The 25,344-nt window shown below is 45.0% G+C and overlaps 1 protein-coding gene across 1 annotated transcript in view; it reads right to left on the minus strand.

The window, feature by feature from the left end:
* BCAS1 (brain enriched myelin associated protein 1) overlaps nt 1-22,698 on the minus strand; it is a 73,179-nt gene extending 50,481 nt beyond the window's left edge. The window contains exons 1-4 of the mRNA XM_056844606.1: nt 22,670-22,698; nt 13,968-14,044; nt 13,040-13,124; nt 3,789-4,357 (exon numbers count right to left, since the gene is read on the minus strand). Of these exons, the coding sequence (XP_056700584.1) occupies nt 3,789-4,357; nt 13,040-13,124; nt 13,968-14,039 (726 nt within the window). The 5' untranslated portion in view covers nt 14,040-14,044; nt 22,670-22,698. The remainder of the gene's footprint in view (nt 1-3,788; nt 4,358-13,039; nt 13,125-13,967; nt 14,045-22,669) is intronic.
* Between the last annotated feature and the right edge of the window lie 2,646 nt (nt 22,699-25,344).

The following is a 25,344-nucleotide window of genomic DNA, read 5'->3' on the forward strand; positions in this document are numbered from 1 at the left end:
GGCTAGCCTTGAACCTTCTAAGAATGAGGCACGGGTAGGGTTGCCACATTTTAATTAAAAAATACTGGTTTGGGGGAAGGAGCTAAAGAAAAGTGTTGGCTGAGGCAAAGCCAATACCAGACCCAATAGACAGTTTACGGGTGGAAACTGTTGGGACATGTTGGGGAAGCCAGACAAGACTCTTGAATTGATTGGTTTTTCATACCATAATACTGGTTACCTGCCAGAACATAGTTTACGAGTTGAACCAGACAAGTGCTAATTGGCAACTCAAGCCCCGGGATTGCTAAGTATTGTTTCACCTTGTAGACAGTTTCTGCAATTGCTTCTGGTTTCTGCAATAGGTCACCATGACTTATAAAATGGTGGAAGACAAGCTGGTTGTACATCATTTGATGAGAATCCAGCAATGATTTCAGTTCTAAAGACCCCCTTCTTCAAAAAAAGCAGGCTTTATGATTGTGAACACATGAACACATGAAGCTGTCTTATACTGAATCAGACCCTTGGTCCATCAAAGTCAGTACTGTCTACTCAGACCAGCAGTGGCTCTCCAGGGTCTCAGGCAGAGGTCCTGTTAACTGGAGATGCCGGGGATTGAGCCTAGGACCTTCTGCATGCCAAGCAGATGCTGTACAAACTGAGCCACAGCCCCTCCCAAAACCTACAGCAGGATGTTTTGACCTGAGCTTTGGTTCAGCCAGACATATGTTAAAAAATGCATCTGCTTTGAATCCAGTGAACCAATAGGTGCATTTTTAAAGAGATGTTTACATTTTAGTTTCAATAGAAATACAAACAGGAACAATGAATAAAAAATGAAAAGCATACCTAGAAAAATAAAAACCGTATACCCATTAAAGAAACAGAGATATAGGATCTGAGTCACCAATAGGTGCATTTTTGTAGAGCTTTTAAAAATCACGTTTATAGAAATGTTAGGTATCATCATATGCCAGCATGGCTGACTATTGAAGATCTTCAGATATAACCTGGAGATGTTATTCAGAAACTGGATTATAAGGAGACTCTTGGGCCTTTTATGCATGGCCGTTTCCCTTGCAGTCACCCCTCCAACAACTTCGGGTCTTAGTGTTGCTTATGAATGCCATTTCCAACCGTCAGAGGTCGCCTCACTCTCCCCCTGCGTTTCCCTGCATTTTGACCCTGCATTTTCAGAGACCTGTTTTATCTCGAATTTGAAAACGTGAGCAAAACGCGGGGAAACACAGAGGGAGGGGGAGGTGACCTCTGACGGTCAGAAACAGCATGTGTAATAAAAACAAAAGACACAAAGTTGTCGGAGGAGTGAAGGCGAGTGGAACAGCCATGCATAAATGACCTTGTATTCAACTGCTTCCATAGGTGTTCAAATAATTCTTTAAAAACCACATTTGTTCAGAAGAAACAACTTTCTAAATGCTTTTAAGGAAGTAATCTTTTGATACAAGATGGTATTCGAGCTCTCATCTAATGTTTTGAATACTTAGATATATTTTGATAGTTCCTTGATTGTGGGTGGTATATAGAATTACTTGTGGAATTGGTTTATGCGTGATCAGTGTTCATCTCCAGATCTTTTTCATGTTGACATGGCTTGGTGTTGTATGTAATTATTAACAGCCACTATGCCTATATGTTTTATATATCTTGGGGCCCAACATAAAGCCCAACAGGGAACTTCTCTTCTCACCTTCTCCTGGGACTCAGTGGCACGTGGTGGAGACAGTTCCAGTATTCATAGCCCATTGCAACAAACCTGCCAGTCTTTCCACATACACATGCTCACCTTCATTTGAAACTCCCTTACAATGCTATCTTCAGCAGAGTTACACCCTTCTAAGCCCGCTGAATTCAATGGACTTAGAAAGGACGCTTCAGGTGGTACTGTTAGATCTAAGTCCAGTAGCACCTTAGAGACCAACAAGATTTTGGGGGGTATACGCTTTTGGGAGTCAAAGCTCCCTTCGTCAGATACAAGTAGGAATGGAGATCTCTGAGTCTTTGTATCAGATGGCACTGTTAATGTCTGTGAAACAGGGATGCACAGTTAGACATTCACCAGCCAAGAGTCAAACTGGGTATGTCCCATTCTTTAATATATTTTTGTATAACTAATTTGAAGTGGAAAATTACCACCATTGATAATATTTGGAAACAGCTGGATCTGGTCATTACTCTGATATCTGTTTGTCTGGCTAGGAGTTCAAAAAGTTCAAAAGGAAGATATATGCTGCTCAAGATCAATTGATCAAGGAGCTTCTAAGGGATAAAAGGAAAGGAAGGGAAGAGCAAGCAGAGAATTACTCGGCACACACATAATCGGCAGGAACACTTACCAATCAGCAGAGTCACACACTCCCTGACCTAGATGGCCCAGGCTAGCCCAATCTTGTCAGATCTCGGAAGCTAAGAATGGTCGGCCCTGGTTAACATTTGGATGGGAAACCACAAAGGAAGCCCAGGGTCATTATGCAGAGGCAGGCAATGGCAAACTAGCTCTGGACATCTCTTTCCTTGAAAACCCTACTGGTTCCCTATAAGTCAGGTACAACTTGATGGCACTTTCTACCACCACCAGAGTCACACACAGATCCTACCACTGAAGAGGACTGCACTTTTTATACCAATCATCTTGGCAACTGACTGTACTTATGGATCACAAGAATATTTTAGGATATTACATTTGGAGTAATCAAAAGCATGCTTGTAAATATAAGCTACAGGCTTTCCCCGACGACGGCTAAATATTGCAGACAGGAGCAAAAACTGAACTGGACATTTCAAAGTCCACAAAGTAAAAACAAAAGCAAGGTGTTTGTATATGTGAAAAGATGTATTAGGAGGGAAATTTTTTTTTTAATGGCCAAAGGAATCTTGTTATGATCCCCAAGTCTCTTCCCTGCCTTTAAAAAATCTACCTACACTATTTAACTTCATAATTTTATAATACTGCCTAATAATAATATTGATTATAAAGAATTAAAGAAAGTATTTTATGGTTTATGCTAAGAATATTAAGAGAATAATTGTTTAATGGTCATTATTATTTACTATATTAATTGACTCTAATGACAAGATAATTTAAACTGTAAACCACTTCAGTGTTCTCTGTGGTCACCCCAATTGCCAGAAGTCTGTTTTACCACTTATCCCAACCTGACTCTATGTAGATGTGAAGCTCTATAATAAAGCTGGTGATAGCCAGCAGAACGAATTTGTGATTTGGGAGCTCTTGAACTGAACCTTGTATATCAAACCCAAAGATAATGGAACATCCCCCAAGTTTTCTTGCAACTTTAGGAAATAATTATGAGAAATTGTGAACCACTTTTAAAAATTAACCACACCTTGGTTAAAGTTTGATAAGGTGGTACTGTGTAGTGTTTACAGTGTGCATAACTAGGAACACAGAGACCCCAGTTCAAATCCATGGTCAGCCATGAGACTTGAGCCAGTCATTCTCTCTCCATCTTACCTACATCACAGGGTTGTTGTCAGGATAAAATGGAGGCTAGGAGAACAATGTTCACTGCCCTCACTCCTTGAAGAAAGAGCTGAATTTTTAAAAATTCACTAAATAAATACTGTAAGGCAGGTTATATTGCTTTGCATGCCATATTTGGTTTGTAGGCCTCAAGTTGGCAATGGGTGCTGTGGACCATCAACATTCCAGTTGCAATTTTAACCTCCATCTCACCTGTACAATACAATGCTATCTTGCCCCATAAATACTTTTTACAGGTTCAGTAAAGAAACAAATCCGGTATTTTTGTTTAAATACTTGCCTTTCCCGGCAGGGCATTATCCGATGCACTTTGTAATCCCGAAGTTTCTTCTACCGTGATGGACACGCCAGGGTTCTCTGCCTTTACCTCCCCTTGGCTCTGGGCTTGCGTCTGGTTCTTGTCCTTCCCCTTTTCCAGTTTGAAGAGTCTGTCGAAAAAGGTTAATTCTTTGGGCTTGGAGGAAGCGGCATCCTCCGCCTCAGACGAGGCTGGCTCAGAGAGTTCGATTTCAGTAAGAGGCAGTTCGCTTAGGGCTTTATCTGATGCTTCCTCTGGCACAGCTGCAGCAGGGAGATCCACGGTCTCACTTGTCGCTTTGTTTGCCCGGGCTGCTTCTGAACTGGCATCCAGTGGAGCCGATGCAACCAATGCATTTGTCGCCGGTTCTTCGGTACGTCCTGGTACGGGCCGTGAAAATGCAAGGACAAAACGAGATTTGGCAGCTGGCGGGGCCGTTTTGGCTTCCTTCCCGAGATTATTTCCCGGGGCCTCAGAGACGGAGCTGATCTCCATTGTCTTTGGGGAAGAAGCAGCCACATTATCCTGGACGCTGTTCACTCTCGCATCCACTACAAGTGCAAACAAGAAAACAGCCATTATCCTTCCTGACAGGAAAGAAGCACCATTAATCTTAACTGCTTGGATCTTCAATGGACTGTCAGCTGCACGGCCTGAATGTGCACTGTAGCCTTTTCGGATGCTACACTCCACGTGTACCTGGAGGCCAGCAACCATCAACAGGTCCTCCCTAAACACCTCGTCATCGCATTGTTTGAAATGGATAACATGCGGGTAGTCAGCTTCAAGACACATGAACCAGAACTCTGAAAAATCACAGGATGTATGTGCATGCAAAACCCATCCATTTCCCCTTTCAAAAACATGACCACCACCCATACCTAGAGGATTGCTGGTAATGCACACTCCTGCTACATGTGGTTGAGAGGCTCTTGGTATGTGCGATCGTAACGTGAAAACAGCTAATGAATGGGCAGTAATTCTAGGAAAAGTTGAAGGCAACAGAAAAAGAGGACGACACAACATGCAATGGATTGACTTCATACAGGAAGCCACGACCCTCAGTTTACAAGACCTGAGCAAGGCTGTTAATGATAGGATGTTTTGGACAATATTGATTGATAGGGTTGCCATGAGTCCGAAGCAACTTGATGGCACTTAACACAATGAATGTGTCATCTTCTTTATAAAGTGTGAGCTTTGGCTTAACAACATGCAGGTGGATCTAAGTGATCAAGACCTTTCACACTGTCATGTAGGGTTCATCTTGTAGGGTTGCCAGCATTCAGATGGGGCCTGGAGATCTCCCAGAATTATAACGGATCTCCAGATTACAGAGATCACTTTCCCTGGAGAAGATGGCAGTTTTGGAGGGAAGGCTCTACGATATTATATGCCACTGAGATCCCTCTCTTACCCAAACTCTTCCCTCCCCAGGCTATACCCCCAAACCTCCAGGAATTTCCCAACATGGAGTTGGCAACCCTGCCTTCTTGTGGCCCAGTCTGATAATGCCTCAAATCATAGGTTGACAGCAGCAGCAGGAGAAGAAGAAGAGTTGGTTTTTATATGCTGATTTTCTCTACCTTTTAAGGAGAATCAAACCGGCTTACAATCTCCTTCCCTTCCTCTCCCCACAACAGACACATGGTGAGGCAGGTGAGTAGGGTAGGCAGGTCCCTCTATGCCACCAGCAGGAGGTTTTTGGGGCGGAGACTGAGGAGGGCGGGGTTTGGAGGAGAGAGAAGGGACTTCAATGCCATAGAGTCTAATTGCCAAAGCGGCCATTTTCTCCAGGTAAACTGATCTCTATTGGTTGGAGATCAGTTGTAATAGCAGGAGATCTCCAGCTTGTACCTGGAGGTTGGCAATCCTACATGTGAGGCTGAGAAAGCTCGGAGAGAACTATGACTAGCCCAGGGTCACCCAGCAGGCTTCATGTGTAGGAGTGGGGAATCAAACCCGGTTCTCCCTATTAGAGTCCATCACTCCTAACCACTATGCAACGCTGCCTATAGCACTATTTAAATTGTTACACCCAGTATAATCTTTACTGTTCATGCTCTGTGAGATAAAAGGTCACCATTACTGTTTGTTACGAGATCACTGCATTATAAGTCTGGTTGAAATGAATAGGAGTTACAAGGGGGAATGAACTACGTCAAGTTGGTCTGTCTGACACTCTCGGCCTGAATAGTACCCCAAATGCACTTCCTGAGATGGTCATACTTGCCTAATGGCATCCCATTCTCAAGGTAGTGATTGTCCTACTTACTCCCCACAACTCCCTCAAGTGTAGGGTTACCAGGTCCCTCTTTGCCACCGGTGGGAGATTTTAGGGGTGGAGCCTGAGGATGGCGGGTTTGGGGAGGGGAGGGACTTCAATACCATAGAGTCCAATTGCAACAGTGGCCATTTTCTCTGGGTAAACTGATCTATATCGGCTGGAGATCAGTTGTAATAGCAGATCTCCAGCTAGTACCTGGAGGTTTAGCAAAAGATAGACACTACTGTATAATTGTTAGTTACAAGCCAAAGAATACAGTCACGATATTATTTAAATGCAAATTCTCTATTACAAAATTGTCAACTCTCATATATACATCACCAAAAAGTACAAAACACCAACTGTGCACATCTATCCAACAGTCACATTGGTATCAGATCTATCCTATATAAGGTAAGTATTACAATGTTGTTGATATCACTATTTGTTCACAGTATATTGTCTGTAGGAGACTAATGTTTGTTGTATTTTTATTTCAGATGTCAGGTAGAAGAAGAAGACAGCCATTTCATTCTTCTTCAGTTCCTCTTCAAACCCTTGATAATACAAGTTGGTCTATTCCTTCAATTACACATTTTCATTTCTTTATTCAATACTCCACATGGGTAGTATAAAAATCATGTCCTCTGCTCTTCAGAGCTAGTCAAGGTTCATGGATTCCTCCTTGGGATCTCCAGCTAGTACCTGGAGGTTGGCAAGCCTACTCAAGTGGCCTACCTCATCCTTCGAGAATTTGGGTCCTACTGCGACGGTTCAAAAGCCTTGCCGTTGACTCATTAGTCAAGATGCAGACCAAGGCAGCTTTTGGCCTCAAAATGAAATCCTGTCACTTATCTAAGTGAAGCCAAACACAGAGATAAAAGCAGGTTATGGTAGACTGACACACCTTTGACTTCGGAAGCAGCAACTGAAGCAAGAACAAGAAAATGATTTCTAAGGGCATTTCTTAAACAGCTGTAAGACGATATGAGCTAAGGGGCTCAGTGAAGGGTAAAACAAGGAAAAGGAAAGATCCGAGGGAGGTGAACTTTCTTTCTGCATGCACTGAGCAATTCTTATATTAATTCAATGCATCCCTTTTATTAATTCAATTATATTATATTAATTCAATGCATCCCTTTTCAGTTATTACAATTACACGTACTGGGAGCTCCTCAACGGTAACACACAGTACCCACAAAGTTATCAAAGTTATTTTCTATGGACCTACAGCTTTGGTACAGACTACGCCAAACCTATGTGTACACTCATGGGTTTCCCCAATGGGCCATACGCAGGATTGCCAACCTCCAGGTGGGATCTGGAGAGCTCCTGCTATGACAACTGCTGTCCAGACAATAAAGGCTGGTTCCTCTGGAGAAAATTCTTCTTTGGAGGGTGGACTCTTTATCACACAAATAAAATAACACAAATGTGTTGATGCAAGTTAGGATTTGAGTGATCACCTATAAGCCAGCTCATGTTTTCACAAACTAACCAAAGTTAAAAAATAAACCACGGTTTGTGAGATGTCTGAATGGAGCCTGCATATTGAGCTGCACATTAGATTCTACAGTGGGGAAAATAGGCTCCCCAGGGCCAGACCAAGTTGGGAACACAGCACTAGGGGCAAGGTTTACACCCCTCTCCTTACAGTCCCAATACAAAACAGGGTCCTATACAGCTGAGAATTAAATTTGAAAAAATCACTGAGCACTCCAAACAAGAATTCCAAGCACACATTTAGTTTGACAAAATCCAGGGCGGACCTGTAGACGGTGTAATGTATGTATAGCGAGGCCCTTATAATTGCACATTAATCTGAAATTACACATGAGAGAGAGCCAGCGTGGTGTAGTGGTTAAGGGGTCAGACTAGGATCTGGGAAACCCAGGTTCGAATCCCCACTCAGCCATGGAACCTTGGGCCGGTCACACACTCTCAACCTTGACCCTGGCAAGTATTGGATGGGAGACCTCCAAAGAATACCAGGGGCATGATGTGGAGGCAGGCAATGGCAAACCACCTCCTAACATCTCTTGCCTTGAAAACCCTACAGGGTCGCCATAAGTCAGCTGGGACATGATGGCCCCAAAAATATACACAAGAGAAAGGCAGGTAGATGAGAATATAGGCAAACAAATTTTTTTTCTTTTACTGAAAACACAATGTGGAAGACAGCAGTGACAAACTGTATGAATCAGAACCAAACCAAATACCATTAATCATTCCAAGCTAACACCCACAGTTCATACATGAGTTTGACATATCAGCTTCTTTGTACTGAAACATTGTGCCTCCGCCTCTGTACACAACATACACAAATAGTCTGGTAAGTTCGGACAGCAGACAATTAAGAATCTCAAGAAAGAAAGGGTTGTTGCCAATGCTGTACACAAAATTTATGAGTATACATCTTAAAATAATCATATGGTCTTGGGAATGGCAGGAATAGCTTAAAAGAAAACGTGTGTGTGTGTGTAGTGTCAGCAAGTCGCTTCCAATTCATGGCAACCCTATGAATCAATGTCCTTCAAAATGTCCTTTCGTTAACAGCCTTGCTCAGGTCTTGCAGACCGAAGGCTGTGGCTTCCTTTATAGACTCAATCCATCTCATGTTGGGTCTTCCTCTTTTCCTGCTGCCTTCAACTTTTCCTAGCATGATTGTCTTTTCCAGTGACTCTGGTCTTCCATTGATGTGACCAAAGTATGATAATCTCAGTTTAGTCATTTTAGCTTCTGGGGAAAGTTCACACTTGATTTGATCTAGAACCCACTCATATGTCTTTTTGGTGGTCCACGGTATCCGTAACTCTCTCTTCCAACACCACATTTCAAAGGAATCAACTTTCTTCCTGTCAGCTTTCTTCATTGTCAAACTTTCACACCCATACATAGTAATAGGGAATACTATGGCATGAATTAACTTGATCCTGGTTGCCAGCAACACATCCTTACACTTAAGAATCTTGGAGCTGCCTAATGAGTGCATTACAATCTCATACACAGTGCATGCCACTACAACACACCTGTTGATCAGGACAAGAGGTTCAAGATGAGCCTGATCTACTCACTTTTGTTTTCACATTATCAGTCGCTTGTTCCATAACATAACACAACTTTTGTATGGCCTTTGAGCTGTACACATGCTATTTTGGAACTGCACATTTTTGTCTGGAGCTTCTTGGATCCAGAGGAACTCATGCGTGCACAGAAATATTTCCTCCTGTGGATAGGGGTAACTGGGGGTGTGGGGGGAGGCCGTTGTGAATTTCCTGCATCGTGCAGGGGGTTGGACTAGATGACCCTGCGGTCCCTTCCAACTCTATGGTTCTACGATAATGACTTTCTTGCCTTCCCCCTCCCACTGCAGCCAAAAGTGCTCCCGAAATGCTGTTCTAGTGTGTCCCCAAAATACATTGGGGGGAAGCAAGAAACTTGTACTCCACATACAGAAGTCCTTCTGCCCATGGAAAACACAGTTGGATACCAGCCCATGTATGTGCCTGAGATCCATGGAGGAAGTGTAAAGTGTAATAAAAATGGGGTGGGTGGGAGATAATGGAGGCTCAAAAATCCCCGACCATTCTGCTGCTTTATCTGGAGGCTGCAAAGATATGTAGTTACCCAAGACTCCCCAAACCAAAGGGGGGAAGCTTAGATAAATGATCTGAGATTCTGGGGTGCCAGCAATGGGCTGGAATCCCTCCAACCAGGGAAGGCTGCGGGCAGTTAGAATAATCCATTCTGTCCGTCATCCATGTTCCGCCCAAAAAAAAAGACCTACTCTTTTATCCTATCATTCCTGTGATTTTAGACTTCGTGCAACAGCCAAAGGTTGTATGTATCCATTTTAGGAGGTGCCCTTTCACAGTCTTAAGCAGAGCCCTTTCAATCTGATTGAAGAGCCCATTACATTAATACTCACCATCCAAGATGCATAGGGTTACCAGATCTGGGTTAGGAAATACCTGGAAATTTTGGGGGTGGAGCCTGAGGAGGGTGGGGTTTGGGGAGGGGAGGGACTTCTATGGGGTGTAACGTCATAGATTCCACCTTCCAAAGTGACTATTTTCTCCAGGTGAACTGATCTCTGTCGCTTACATATCAATTGTAATCCCAGGAGATCTCCAGCCACCACCTGGAGGCTGGCAACCCTAAGGGACTCCTGAGATGCAGGTTCTCTGTGTTTCAAACTGATTCGCCATATCCTGATTTTAAAACACACACCTTTATGGACTAATCAGTCATGCAAAGCCAGGGAGCTCAGAAGCAAGCAGGTGTTTCCTCAGGGGGTGTGATCGGTCTTGCAGTGTTTGCCTTGCTTGGTTTTATCTCATGCCTTTTTTTAGCTCCTAGCTTTTGCCCATGCTAAAGGTGACTAACAGCGCATTCCTGAGCCTCCAGGGCAAAAGCCCTTAGGAGGCCAGGAGGGTGCTGCACCAGCATCTGGGGGCCCCGCACCGGTGTCCGGGCAGCCAATGCCGGTTCAAGTGGCCCATACGATGGCAGGAAGGCCTGTACGCTGGTTGCAGGCCACTGCAGCACCGGCCTGGGACGCTGACAGAGCCTTCCGCCGGCATCCGAACGCCGGCAAAGGCCACACCGGCGTCCCGGGATGTAATGGCATCCAAGGAGGCGTTCACCTTTTAGATGGTGTATCTCCCGTGCAACCCTATGAGGGTTGCCCGGATTTTTTGTGCCGGGAGGAGGATTCGGCAGGGCCGAAACTTCCTTTGGAGGCAGCGCAGCCGCGTTGCCTCCTAAACCCAGCGCAGGCATTCCACTCAGGAACGCATTGTAAGAGAGCAACCCTAAAAAGGTGTGCTCAGAGAATCCTGCTCAGGTCTACTCAATGGGGCTTCCTTGCAGGAAAGTGTTCTTAGGTTTGAACTGTACTTCTTCTTTAATGTATATGAATTGAAATATCCGTTGTACCTGTGAAAGAGATACCATCAGTTGATCTCTTTTATGGGTCCAACTTTTTGTTGGTACAGAAAAGAAAAATAAGTTTATGAATTACAGAGACCAGAAAGCCAGCATGGTGTAGTGGTTAAGAGTGGCCAACTCTAATCTGGAGAACCGGGTTTGAGTCCCCACTCCTCCACATGAGCGGCAGACTCTAATCTGGTGAACTGGGTTTGTTTCCCCACTCTTCCACATGAAGCCTGCTGGGTGACCTTGGGCCAGTCACAGTTCTCTCTGAACTCTCTCAGCCCCACCTACCTCACACAAGGGGGTCTGTTGTGGGGAGAGAAAGGGATTGTGATTGTAAGCCGCTTTGAGACTCCTTAAGGTAGAGAAAAGTGGGGTATAAAAACCAACTCTTCTTCTTCTTCTAAAAGTAAATTACTTTGTGACTACCTACCTAGTTCTATATGAACTAGCCAATAAACATCCTTAGGTCCCTATATAGACAAGAGAATGAAGGCAACATCATACTTCATACAACAAACACACTTCCCACATGAATGCCAGTTTGGCATTGAACACCAATTTGGCATTTGACAATCTTATAAAATGTGAAAGCCATACAGACTGTGTACATGCAAGGCAGCCCTGACTGAGTATGGTTCCCAGGCACATGGCTATGGCCATCAAAGGTTTATGCATAGGGGATGACCCCATGTTATGTGGAAACACCTATGTAACACCAGTGTACACACATCAGTCAAGTTTGCTGTCTAAAACAAACCACCTTAAACTTCCTTTGCATACCAACCAGAGCGAGCGCCTCCACTGAAAAGAGCTAGACTCAATAAAATGTATCATCTTCACCCAATTATTTATTTACCTTTCCTATCCCTGAAGGGCACATGGTAGATAACAATGACAAATCAAACACAATCCAATCAAATGTGGTCAAATATTTTCTTTTCCCCCCCTTCTTTTTAATTAAAAACCCAATCCACAAAGTATATCAAAGACATGACTTGGATGATAACGACAAAGTATGGTTAAGCGGGGGATGCAAAAGTCATCAATTCCCAAGCCATTGGTGGGTGGGGAGGGAAGAGGGAGAATGAGAGATAGGATTCCCAGCTCTGGGTTGGGAAATGCTTGAAGATTTGGGAGTGGAGCCTGGGAAAAGCATGGTTTGGGGAAGGGAGGGTCCTCAGCAGGGTGTAATGCCATACAGCCCTCCCTCCAAAGCAGCCATATTCTCCAGGGAAACTAATCTCTAACCTACTGAGATCAGTTGTAATTCTGGGAGATCTCCAGTCTCCACCTGGAGGGTGGCAACCCTCGAAGAGAAGCCCATGAGCTCAAGGTTTATCATTATATCTGAATGTACCCAGTGAATGCCCCCCAGCTGAGCCAGTTTCCTCAAGTGTAAGTGCAACACAGTGACATCTTAACCAGAATTACACCCTTCTAATCAAGCTCCTTGACTTCAGCAGACTCCACTTAGGACGGCGCTGTAATTCTACCTACCAAGCTACACAAGCTGCAAATATATCACTTTACCTTATGTGTGACCAGCACAGCATGGGGACAATTATACTAGACGATGAGAACAGATAGAACAGGGGCGTTTATGCATGGGAGTTTTACCTGGGGTTCGATGCTCGCTCGACCCACACTTTTCTGTTGTGAATCCAAAAATTGCTATGCACCAGCAAAGTCACCAGGCTCAAATCTGGAAACGTTTGCATCCCCGCCCCTTGGAATGCTGCTTTGTAATTGGCTGTAGTGTCACACACACATCCCAGATTTCTTTTCCCAAATTTTGGCTTATGCAAGGAGAGGAGGATGATTTCACCCGGGTTGATCTCAAGGGAAATCGAAGAATCGGGTTTTAACAGGAATGGGAAGACCCGGGATTTGCGAGGGCTGGCTGTGAGGTCATCTCTAATGGACAGAAAACTCATGCATAATTCCAAGGAACAACTGAGTCAGTCCGGGGGTGAACGTGAGTGAAAGTATCCATGCATAAAGGACCCAGGTCTTCCTTTCCATAACATACCTGTTTCTCCCTTTGTGGAAGAGATTTGTACAGCCTCAATTGTGACAGGTCCGTTCTTAATATTGTCAGGTGGTTCAGAAGAGATCTAGAGCAACACAGTGTAAGTTAGTCATCGGAATCACCTCACCACAGTCTGCTGTACTACTTCATACACTAATGCAGCAAAAAAAAAATCTGGAAAGTTATTACAAGAGTACTATGCATGCTTGGGAGGGAAGGCAACATGGTATAGCCCGATCTTGTCACATCTCGGAAACTAAGCAGGGTCAGTGCCCGGAAGGAAGACTACCAAGGAAGACTCTGCAGAAGAAGACAAAGGCACACCACCTCTGCTTCTCACTTGCCTTGAAAGCCCTTTGCTGGGGTGGCCATAAGTCGGCATTTTACACATGATGGCAACTTGATGGCACTTTACACATAGTATGCACGCTAATTGCTCCCAATCCTCACCAGTAGGGTTGGCAACAGGCCTGGCGGGGGGGGGGGGGGGAAAGCCCTGTGCCTTTAGTAATGTGGGGAAACAGGCAGTTGAAGATTTTCACAGCATGGAGGGAAATAACCTGGTAAATAACATCCCATAAATGCTGTGGGGAAGCAGGCAAAAAAACAAACACAACTTCCCAGTAGCATCCATCCCAAGACAAAGAATCATTGTGTGAGTGACCTATGTCTTAATACCTGAATACAAGCCTAAGAAAAACACATCCAAAAAGAAAATCCAGATTCTAATCCCTTACTGTGTAGTTGGCTAGCCTCTTCATTCCAAATATCTCGTCTCTGTCTTTAAATATCACCGGTATTAACTGTAATGCAGCACGTGTTATGCTGGGCAATTAAAGAACGAGCTTATGAATTTTAAAATGCCATTCGATCTCTCCAGAGAGCAACATCCAAGCAAAACATGACAAAGCTTTCTACTGAAAGTTACCTCTGAGTATGAAGTTCTATGAATGATTTCTTGATCTGGAAGTTCCTCTTCTTTTGTTAGTGTGTTCCCCATTGTAGCTGTATTTGAGAAATCCCAAAATAGAAGTTTAGGAAATGCAGGATTGAACACACATGAAGCTGCCTCATACTGAATCAGATCATTTGTCCACCAAAGTAAGTGTTGCCTACTCAGGCTAGCAGCGGCTTTCCAGGGTCTCAGGCTGAGGTCTTTCATTAGGGTTGCCAACCTCCAGGTACTAGCTGGAGATCTCCTGTTTATTACAACTGATCTCCAGCCGATATAGATCAGTTCACCTGAAGAAAATGGCCACTTTGGCAATTGGACTCTATAGCATTGAAGTCCTTCCCCTCCCCAAACCCCGCCCTCCTCAGGCTCCGCCCCAGAAACCTCCCGCAGGTGGTGAAGAGGGACCTGGCAACCCTAGTCTTTCATACCAGCCAGTGCCTGAACTCTCCCTAGAAGCTAAAATGACCAAACTGAAGCTATCATACTATGGTCACATTATGAGAAGACAAGAGTCACTGGAAAAGACAAGAATGCTAGGAAAAGTGGAAGGCAGCAGGAAAAGAGGAAGACCCAACAGGAGATGGATTGACTCAAGTCATGGAAACCACGGCCCTCAGTTTGCAAGACCTGAGCGAGGCTGTTAAAGATAGGACAGTTTGGAGGACAGGGTTGCTGTGAGTGGGAAGCAACTTGACAGCATTTAACACACGCACACACACCACCTGATCCTTAACTGGAAGTTCTGGGGGTTGAATCTGGGACCTTCTCTTTGCCAAGCAGATACTCTACCACTGAGCCACAGCAGGTTTTCGCCATGAGCAGAATTTAGCTGTGCCTTCAGATCTGAGAATGCACCTGATCCCTATGTAGAATTATACGATTATTTATTTATTTAAGAAATTTATATGCTCCTTTCTCCAGCGACCTGCTCAAGACATGAGCTAAAAGAATACAACAAAACCGACAGCATAAAAACAATCTATTAAAACCGAGGCAGGGGCAGAAAACAGCATAAAAGAATAATGAGCCACATAAAATGATATTGATAAAGCAGTCCAACATCCGGTAAGAATGGTGTCTGGTGCAGACATCCTGAGATCTTGCCCCTTCTAATCTGTTTTAATTTGTTTTAATCGGTATAATAAATTTTCCTCCCTGGGAAGCAAGAGACACAGACTTTTGAAGGCTGGAGGGTTCCTTTATGAAGAGAACATTATAATTTGTTTGCAATTCATTTTATCTCCGGAGCTTCAGTGAAATTTTGATTGAACGTTATGATATGGAAACCACTAAGGTTTGCTAACAGACTTCCAGAGCTTGGCTCTTTCCTTAGTTTCATTTTAACTTATTTTAACTCATTTTGATGGCACAGCCTGCTCCCCTGTACAAGATAAGAGAAACAACAAGGGTGGGTAAGAAAGACAGTCAGGCGCAGGGAGGATATCTCTTGTTGTAAGATTTTAAGACTTTACGGGTTTTAATTAATGCCTCTAGTAGCCAGGGAAGAGGCTACTAACAGGGCTTCTGCCTCATCCCTAACCTGTAGCTTTTAGCTCAAGGTGTTGTGAGAAGCTGAATTCTCTCCTGTACACTAGAGGAAAGGAAGGATTTACTCCTGGCAAAATGCTCCGTGAAATGTCCACTGAAATTAGGGTTGCCAGGTTCCCCCTGGCCACAGTGGGGGGTGATGGAGTAGAGTTGTTAGATCCAGGTTGGGAAACTCCTGGAGATTTGGGTGTGGAGCCTGGAGTGGACGGGGCCTCAGTGGGGTACGCTGCAACAGAGTCCAGCCTCCAAAGCACCCCTTTTCTCCAGGGGAACTGATCTATGTAGTCTGGAGATGAGCTGTAATTCCAGGGGATCCCCAGGTCCCGTTTGGAAGCTGGCATCCCTAGCTGAAATCTCTCAGAGGTGTCTTGTTAAGGTCTTTGGCTTCAGCTAGCTCTTTCCGGAGGCTGGAAGATAACCCTTTGAGATAAAGTGGTATCTTGCACCTGTTTCAGTTTCTACCAGCAGTAGTAACACCTTATGATAATGTTCCTATCAGGCTTTTGAAGTACCTGAGTGGAGGAGGACCCCAGAGGAAGGTTTGCTTGATTCACAGTCATTCTGTGTAGTCAGTGTGCCAGAGGTCTTCATCTTGGTCAAAATGCTGAGATTTCACTTGGATTTTTTTTTTTAAAAAAATTCATTCATCTGCTTTGGCCTGCAGTTTGGAATCTGAACTGTTTTGGGGAGGGGCTGGCTAGTTATTTGAACTGTTTTCGAGAGCTGCCAGTTTGGGACCTGAATAGACTCTGGGAGTTGTTGGCCCTGTTTGAAGATATTATTCTGCTCACAAGATGTTTCTTTGTGATCCTGCTTTCAGCAGAATGCCAAGTGTTGTTCCATTCCTTACTACTTACGCTTTGATTGACTTATTTTGTATCTTAAAATCTGGTTAGACATAGGCAGTTTATGCCTAGTAATAAGCAGCGCGTTCCAGGCTGAAGTGCACTGCATATTTTTTTTATTTCTTCACGCTGAACCGTCATTCCAGCCGTCACTGTGAAGCCGGCACATACCTGCTTCACATTTCTTAAGAGCCCCTTTAACACGACCTTTTGTATTTGCTCTGCCCCCCTATCGAAACATTTACGGAAGGAACCATGAAAAATCACAGTAGCGGCTTAGCTATGCAAACAACCGTTGCTAATGGCTATGCAAATGAAGAAACAAAGCAGCAGGCAAGTGGGGGATGGAATTTCTCCTCTTGCATGAATAGTCATTTTAAAGAGTGGGTTTAAAAAAGCAGCTTTGAGCAAGCCTCAAAATCAACCCTGCATAAATGGCCTTAGTATTTTCCCCTGGTTTTTTCCTCTGTTTTTGCTTTGTTTTGTTTCTTCACATTGTTCTCTCCCTTTCTTTCATTTCCCATTTTCCTTTGCTCCTTTTTAGATTGTGAATATTTAAACATTGCACTTGCTACAGGTGCTCTTGTCTTGGGTTTTTTATAATTATTTTAATTGACCATCTTATCAATTATTAATTGTTTAATTGTTAGTTCATAATTCTTTGGGTTAAAATCGGAAGGAAATGTCAGCAGCTTGACCATAACTCAGGGTCCTCTCACTATAAACAAATTAAGTTAGATTCTTTGATATGTACTACTCCCCCCCCCCCAATTATGTTCTACTGTCTCTTTGCCTGACTCATCTGTTTTGTTGCAGCCTGATCCCCCAGCCCCTCCAGCGGACTCCAGTACTGTGAATAAGGCCCACAAGGTATTTTCAGAGGTCAAACATAAGGATTCTCCCGATCCCAGTAATTTTCAGCTTTTAGACTCACAAACCTTTTTTAATTGCTGAAACTTTACAGAAGATCTATGATAAATGAGATGATTTGGCCAGTAATATTTCTGATCGGAACTCCTGCCATATTAAATTGCTTTCACCAGCACAAATGGTGCCTGACACAGCCTATTCAGAGAAAAGAAAATATACCCCACATTGGTGTAAGTGCCCCTTACCTGGGTTAAAGGAGCACTTACACCGTAAGGTGTTAGGACACTGCCTAAAGGCAGCTCCACCCCCAGGAATGCCCTGGAAACGCCCCCTCAGGCTGGCATAGGCTTTCCCTTCAGGAATTCCCTGCCGGCGTGGCTACACTGGCGGTAGGGGTTGGCATAACTCTGTGGCTCCCTGGCGTCGGTGTGTTTGGCCCCAGGACGGTGTAAGTGCTCCTTTAACCCAGATAAGGGGCACTTACACCGGTGTGGGGTCACACCGGCTCCTAAGGAGCTTCGCTCCCTCCCCTTAGGATTGCATGCTTCAGCATGTATTTCTTTCCAACATTTCTTTGTCTTTTTGCACATTCGCCACATATGATAAAGAGTACCGTCCACCTCTTTACATTTCCAACATTTCCCTTTGTAGTTCTTGTCCATCTCCACGCTATCCTTTGGGGTAATATACTACCAATAAAACATCTTATACCAATTTTCTCTTATTGTTTAACTTGCTGTAAATTGTATAACTTTCGTTCATAAGGTTTCCCATTGTTGGAGAGATATTTCTTCCTCAAACTTTTGAATCCGTCTAACCATACATGTTTTAACTTGTTCTGTTTTTCGTGTCAAATTGATGTAATAGCTTGTAAATTAGTTCTACTAAATGTTCCTCAAACCTTTTTAAGGTAATATGAAAGACGAATGCGGTCTAACTGGTTTAAAGGAGAAAGCGTTTAGTGTTCGCTATTGCTGCTTTCACAAAGAGGCTGAGCACAGGAGGACACAGTTTCAGCCCAGAGAAATTCATTTTCAAATTGCCAATTGCCAAAGCGGCCATTTTCTCCAGGTTGGCCTGATGTTCCCCTCCCTCGGGGCTCAGCTTGCTTCCGCGATTTCCCCAGGTTTTCCAATCCCTGTTTTATCCCGAAAATAAATTTACTTCCAAGCTTATCTCTGATGTGAGTAGGTGCATAGTTCAGCCGCGGGTTGATCTTTCCATGTCACAGCATGCCACCATTCTCCTACCCCTTCTCCAACTGAGCTCCAGGGAGTGTGGGGGGTGGGAGGTAGTTGTCAATTTCCTGCATTATGCAGGGGGCTGGACTAGATGACCCTGGTGGTCCCTTCCAACCCTATAATTCTATGAACTCCTTCTTCAGCCATCCCCTCGCCGCATTTTTTTAATTCTGCTGATTTGATGGTATACCAATATATTATCATATCATCCAAAATACTATTAAAAATTGCAGCGAGAGCCAGCAGAAGCTAGGATGGTGCGTTCACTCCCCCACCCCCGCATTTGGGTGATGACTTGCCCATGGGGAGGGGTGAGCAATTGCACGATCCTAGGTTTTAACGTATTGTCTAATGTTTAAGGGGGCCATTTCCCCAGGGGCCCACAGGGCCCACTTGCCATTGGGCAAGCTGAACCCCTGGCCGGTCCAGCCCGCCACTGCACACAACCCCTCTTCTAGCTGGGTTCATTTCCAGCATTTGCACTTGGCTGGATAAGGAACTACCTGGGGTGGGGCAGGGGCTGCAGGGGGGTAAAGTTGTAGATCCCACCACCCTACCTTCCCCACACATACCCTGCTTTATACATAATTGGGAAGGACTGCATTTAAATATCCAGGCCTGCCTCTGTCACATGTAAGAAGGGCCTTTAGATGCTGCAGAGAGCCGGGTTTACAGCTTTGAGTTGCCTCAGCTATTTCAATGCCCAAACATCCTGTATGATACACTTAATTGTTATGTCTAATGCACTTTAAGAGAGGAAGCTCGGTTACACAGTTCAGGAACAACAGGATTGGATCATGAGTCTGGAACCCAGAAGTCTCGGGCGCCCGATTACATTCTGCTAGGTGAAGGGGAGGGGGAATATGTTGAACACACATGTCTACCTGTTGCTAAAGTAAATATCCGGTTACACTCCCTGCAACTGTTTGGAAAAGGATTCTACCTGTGTACCTTCCCAAGGACGGAAGGCATAAAAGTGGGAAAGAGACTTCTGAAATACTATTTTTTCCCCGCAGTTTTTGCAGCTTAGCAGTCGTCCTACAGATAGGATAGCCCACTTTGGAACTAGTGCTGATTTGCAGAAATGATTTAAAAAACAAACAAACAAACAAACAAAAACCTTCAATTGCTGATTTCTGCATGTTAAAGGGGGACAGAAACCAGCCAGGCTGATTTTCTTCTGGCCAGTTGTTAACCTAGAGACAGACGGATCCCGAGGTCATACGATATAAAGAAGCGAAAGTGGACCCCATGGATCTGGAAGGGGAAAAAAGAAACTATCTTCACTTTTTAAAAGTATGCCTGCCTCAAAGTTGACAGCGAAGGGTAGGGACTGGAATGAGTCAAGCAGAGTAAACAAGACCCACCCTTGAGCAATACAAAGTGGAGCACAGCTGAGCTCGTGCCATATTTTCAGCCGGTGCTTCCACTTGACTTCAGAGTGCTCATTCCCTGCATTTAAATTTAAATAGGGCTGGTTCATACATTATACTCAGCAGAACAACACACTATTGGAATCCCGCAAGGGGAAAAGCAGCTTTGGGTGGGAGATATCTAGGGTTGGCATGTCCCTCTTTGCCACCGGCAGGAGGTTTTGGGGCCTGAGGAGGGCGGGGTTTAGGGAGGGACTTCAATGCCATAGAGTCCAATTGCCAAAGTGGCCATTTTCTCCAGGGGAACTGTTCTCTATCGGATGGAGATCAGTTATAATAGCAGGAGATCTCCAGCTATTACCTGGAGGTTGGCAACCTTAGAGATACCGAGTTTTAAAAAAACTGGCTGGTGGAGAAAGGGTTAAGACTGCCTCTTTGTTAAGAGCCTCTCTGTTAGTTCTCCAAAATGGGTATTCCCCAAAGCTGTGTTTCTTTAGATAAGGTAGACACCCATGCGGCTTCCCTTTTTCTTTAGCTGCTTGGACAAGTCTGCTTATGGTGACCAGGGTAGTGTATAAGCCCCAACACAACGTTATTCTTACAGAGCTGTGGAAATCCCTGTCTGGTTCAGTATGTTGTTCACTAGAGTGGATCACTTGTGTGAGCAGAAAGAGAGGTGGGGGGAAGAGGGAGGGAAAGAGGGAGGAATTATGCAGTCCATCATTCAAAACATGTGAACTGCCTCTAAAAATAGCATGCTTTCCTGACCTCTTTGCTTCATTGAACACGGGAGACATTAAATTCCGCCACAAAACTCACCTGCTCCATAAAGCCCTTAATCTTTTTTTTAACAGAAACGAAGTTAAAGCACATGTAGTTGGGTTACCTGTGTCTCACTTATCTTTATCTCACTTATCTTTCTCTCCCCTCCCTTAAATTTGTATTGTAAGCTAACCGGGGCAGAGACCTTTTTGCTTATGTGACTTTGTGAAACACCATCTGCACTGACTGGGCATGGGACAGATCCAACATAGGATTTCCACGGATAGGAGGCCATTTTCATGGATTCCCTCCTCCCATGGCGTACCTCTGATTCCCCGTGTGCTGTTTCTTGGGAGTCTCACATCCCCAAGGGGAAATGTGGGGGGTGCGCGTTTTGGGCTACCCCAGAGAGAAGGCGGCAAGGGAGTCAAGTCCCTCTGTTCTTGACAATGCGCAAAAACAGGCTGTAAACCTCATGTGCCCAGAATGAATAAGGCCTGCATGTTAGAGATTCGCTTGGGTCAAATCCCTGCTCAGGACTGGTTCTCACATGACAGTAACGAGAAACAAGAATCATTTATACGTCTTGGTATGGTGCAAAGGATTAAATGTGTAAGCTGTACATACACAGTGAAATCACAATGTACAGGTTTCTAGTTGGCACAAGGCCCAGGAGGATTGCCAACCTCGAGGCAGAGCCTGGAGATCTCCCAGAATTACAACTGATCTCCAGACTACACAAATCAGGTCCCTTGGAGAAAATGGCTGCTTTGGAGCGTGACGTCCATCGCATTATGGCCCTGCCCAACATCTGCTCTCTCTGGGCTCCATCTCCAAATCTTCAGGAATTTCCCAGCCCCATGTGTTGATGGTGCATGTCACCCATGCAATCTGGATTAGAGTTTCCTACCATGGAATGGATGTCAGTCTGGACTTGCTCTGTTTGAAGCACTGTTCCTTCTTCTCTGCAGTTCCCTTTTATAAAATAGAAGCAATCGTGGCCTGCCTCACAGTACTGTTGTGTGAATTCTTGAGATGAACATACATGGTTACAGCACTATGGAAACCATTTCAAAATTAGAGGCTGGTGTTCCCATTACATTTTATCCCACCCTTCCTCCAAGGAGTTCAGGGCAACATACATATGGCTCTTACAGGAACCTGATGAGGGAGGTTAGAACCATGTGAGCTGGAGGATAGAGCAGGTCCTTCCAATGGAGCCTTTCCAGTCTGACTGCCCACTGCCTCACTGAGAGGCTGAATGGTGTAATGGCTGGAGTTCTGGTGGGCCCAAACTGGGCAGATCAGGCTCCAAATGATCTTGGGCCAATCCCTTACTCTCTGTCAGCTTAACTTTCCTCTCAGGGTTATTGTGAGAATGAAGTTCCACGGCTCTCCATTGACCCCACAATGGGCTCATAGGGAGGTCATATAGGGGCTTGGATAACATATCCATCCTGCCCTCTTCCAGGGTTGAGCCCCCATTTTGCCCGATCTCCATCAGCTTTTCCTCCACTAGTTTCCACCCCATAGCAGTGGGAAGGGGATTTAACTATTAATGTTGTTTGTTTGTTTGCTGCAAACCCAATCATTATATAAATATGCATTTTCTCTCTTTATTGTCCCAGCGCACACAATCTGTCTCCCTGGTCCCACATGGACAACTTAGGTGGGTAACTTATGCCTTTGAGCTGGCCCGATCTATCAGAGATCTGAGTTTGGCAGGAAAAGTTCTGCCTCCCCTTGTGGCATATTTTGCATTCAGCTCAGCGGCACCAACCTCCAGCAGGGAGGAATAACCGACCCGCTAGCCACGTTGGCAAGCAAACAAAAACTCCACTCTTGTTTTGCAACTGGAGAAGTTGGCAGAGAGTTTCACTAAAGGTTCAGCCTACACAGCTTTCCAAAAGGCTCAGGGCAAGAGGACAGAGAAGAAGGAAAGAAAGAAGGAGTGCGGGGGTGGGGGAATATCACCCGTCTTATTTTATTTTTAATTAACCAAGAAAGAAGCAAATACACATGAGAGAATCGCTTACCTGGAGGAGATGTTCAGCCAACAGGCTGGCTCTTCTGAGCTCCCGTAGAGCTGGATATAACCCTTCCCAGAGGTCAGCCAGTAACTTACTTCACCTTAGGCAGACTTCAGAATGAAACGTCACAGACACTAAAGTGGAAACACACTGACAGGGTGGAGTTTGTGACACTCAACTGCCCTGCTAAACTATTTTCCCTACCTGGCCTGCAGGGCAACTCAAACCTGTTCAGTTAAAGGCACACTATGTATTTTTTTCTAAAAAGACAAATAGTTCTTTTCAAACAAATGGTTTGTGCAGCCAATCGCATTGCCTTGCTAGGAAAGAAGCATACAAAGGACTGAAGGAAACCAGAATACACCCTTTTAGTGGACCTCCTTCCGTATTTGACACCTAAGAGGGCACACAAAGGGCCCTTGGCTGAACACTGCATACTGTGGCAAGGAGTTCCACTGCCAAACGATCAAAGCATTGGGTGGAGAGAGAAAGAGGGCTATTTGTCTTGCAATGCCCAAATGCTAGAACTCTGGGGCATCCAGTGACGTTTATGGGTGGTGGATTCAGGATGAACAAAAGGAAGTAGTTCTTCAGGTGCGTGTGTGTGAAGTGCCGTCAAGTCGCAGCCGACTTATGGCGACCCCTTTTGGGGGTTTTCAAGGCAAGAGACTAACAGAGGTGGTTTGCCAGTGCCTTCCTCTGCACAGCAACCCTGGTATTCCTTGGTAGTCTCCCATCCAAGTACTAACCAGGGCTGACCCTGCTTAGCTTCTGAGATCTGACGAGATCAGGCTAGCCTGGGCCATCCAGGTCAGGGCAGGTGCTTCATGTACCAGAGACAATACACCTCTTTAAATCAGTTGCCGGTAGGGTTGCCAGGTCCCCTCCTGGCCACTGGTGAGGGATGGGGGGTAGGGTTGCCAGGTCCCCCTCTCCATCAGCGGGAGGTTTTAGGGGCTGGGGCGGTTGCGCATGTGCGACACCATTATGTCACTGCCGGGTTTTAGTACTCAAAGGGCTAAAGCAGCCACGGCGATGCGGAGCTTCCAGGGGTAAACCTGGAAGTGACGTAATCATGTTGCGTGCGGCCGCATGCGCAATCCCCACTCCAGAGCAGCCGGATGGATTCTTCCAATACTCAGCCTTTTAAAGGAGGTGTTTACCCTGTGCTTTGACTGCTGGATTTTGTATTTTCAAAGGGATGCATCCTTTTTTGTTTATTTGTTTATTTCTTTTTCCCAGCATGCCAGGGATACAATTTGAAACCAGCGAAGTGGTTAAGAGCGGCGGACTCCGATCTGGCGAACCGGGTTCTATTCCCCACTCCTCCACACGAAGCCTGCTGGGTGATCTTGGACCAGTCACAGTTCTCTCAGGACTCTCTCGGCCCACGCGGAGGCAGGCAGTGGCAAACCACCTCCCAACGTCTCTTGCCTTGAAAACCCTACGGGGTTGCCATAAGTCAGCCGTGACTATGACAGTTTCCACCACCAAGAACACTGAAATCAATGGGCTCCGTCATAGGGTTGCCAGGGTTGGCAAATTCCTGGAAATTTTGGAGTGGCGCCTGGGGAGGGCAGGGTTTGGGGAGGGAACTCAGCAGGGATATGATTCCAGAGTCCACCCTCCAAAGCAGGAATTTTCTCCAAGGGAACTCTTCTGTGTACTCTGGAGATAAGCTACAATTCTGGAAGAATACCAGGACTCATCCATCTGGAGGTGGGAGCCCTAGCTTAGAAGGGAGTAACTCTGTTTAGGATGGCATTTGTAAGTATCCTACAGACATCTTACAGGATGCACAGATGAGACCTTTATGTCAGGCTGTCTGTAAACACCTCACTTCGCCTTGACGTCAAGGCTGTTTGCTGGCGGAGCTACCAATTGCTTTGCTTAGCTTAGCTTCCCAGGATCTGAAGTCGGTGGGAGCTTGGTATTTCCAGGCTGCTTCTGTAATCATGATGTGACTGTAGGTCTGTGTCTGTAATTCTCCATATAACCAAGTGTACCCCCATCCCCCTCCGTTCCTGCCTTTTTGTTTCTAAGCTCTGCATAACTGTTACCAATAAACCAACTCTTTTGGACTTCTGTCTCCTGATGTGGCTGTTGGATTTCAGTGAACACAAGTGCTTACACTTTACACCGTACCCTGAATGAGTCATAGGGTTGCCAGGTCCAGGCTGGGAAATACTTGGAGGTTTTTGGGGTGGAGCCTGAGGAGGGCGGGGTTTGGAGAGGGGAGGGACTTCAATGCCATGGAGTCCAATTGCCAAAGCAGCCTTTTTTTCTAGGTGAACTGAACCCTATCAGCTGGAGATCAGTTGTAATAGCAGGAGATCTCCAGCTACCAAGCTATAGAGCAACAGACTTCCGATAAAGCTGATATTCAAAACAAGGATAAATTGCAAAACCTTGTATAGTTTGTTTTGTGTTGACAGAAGTGTTTTGGAAATTATATGTTGATATTTAAAATTATAAGTCACTTTTTGGAAAATTATGTAATTCATTATATTCAGGTATATAGTGGTATTCTCTCTCTCTCTCTCTCTCTCTCTCTCTCTCTCTCTGTATATATATATATATATATATATATAGAGAGAGAGAGAGAGAGAGAGAGAGAGAGAGAGAGAGAGAGAGAGAGAGAGAGAGAGAGAGAGAGAGAGAAAGAGAAAAAATACCACTAT

Source organism: Euleptes europaea, chromosome 2 (assembly GCF_029931775.1).
Source record: "Euleptes europaea isolate rEulEur1 chromosome 2, rEulEur1.hap1, whole genome shotgun sequence".
Lineage (NCBI taxonomy): Eukaryota > Metazoa > Chordata > Lepidosauria > Squamata > Sphaerodactylidae > Euleptes > Euleptes europaea.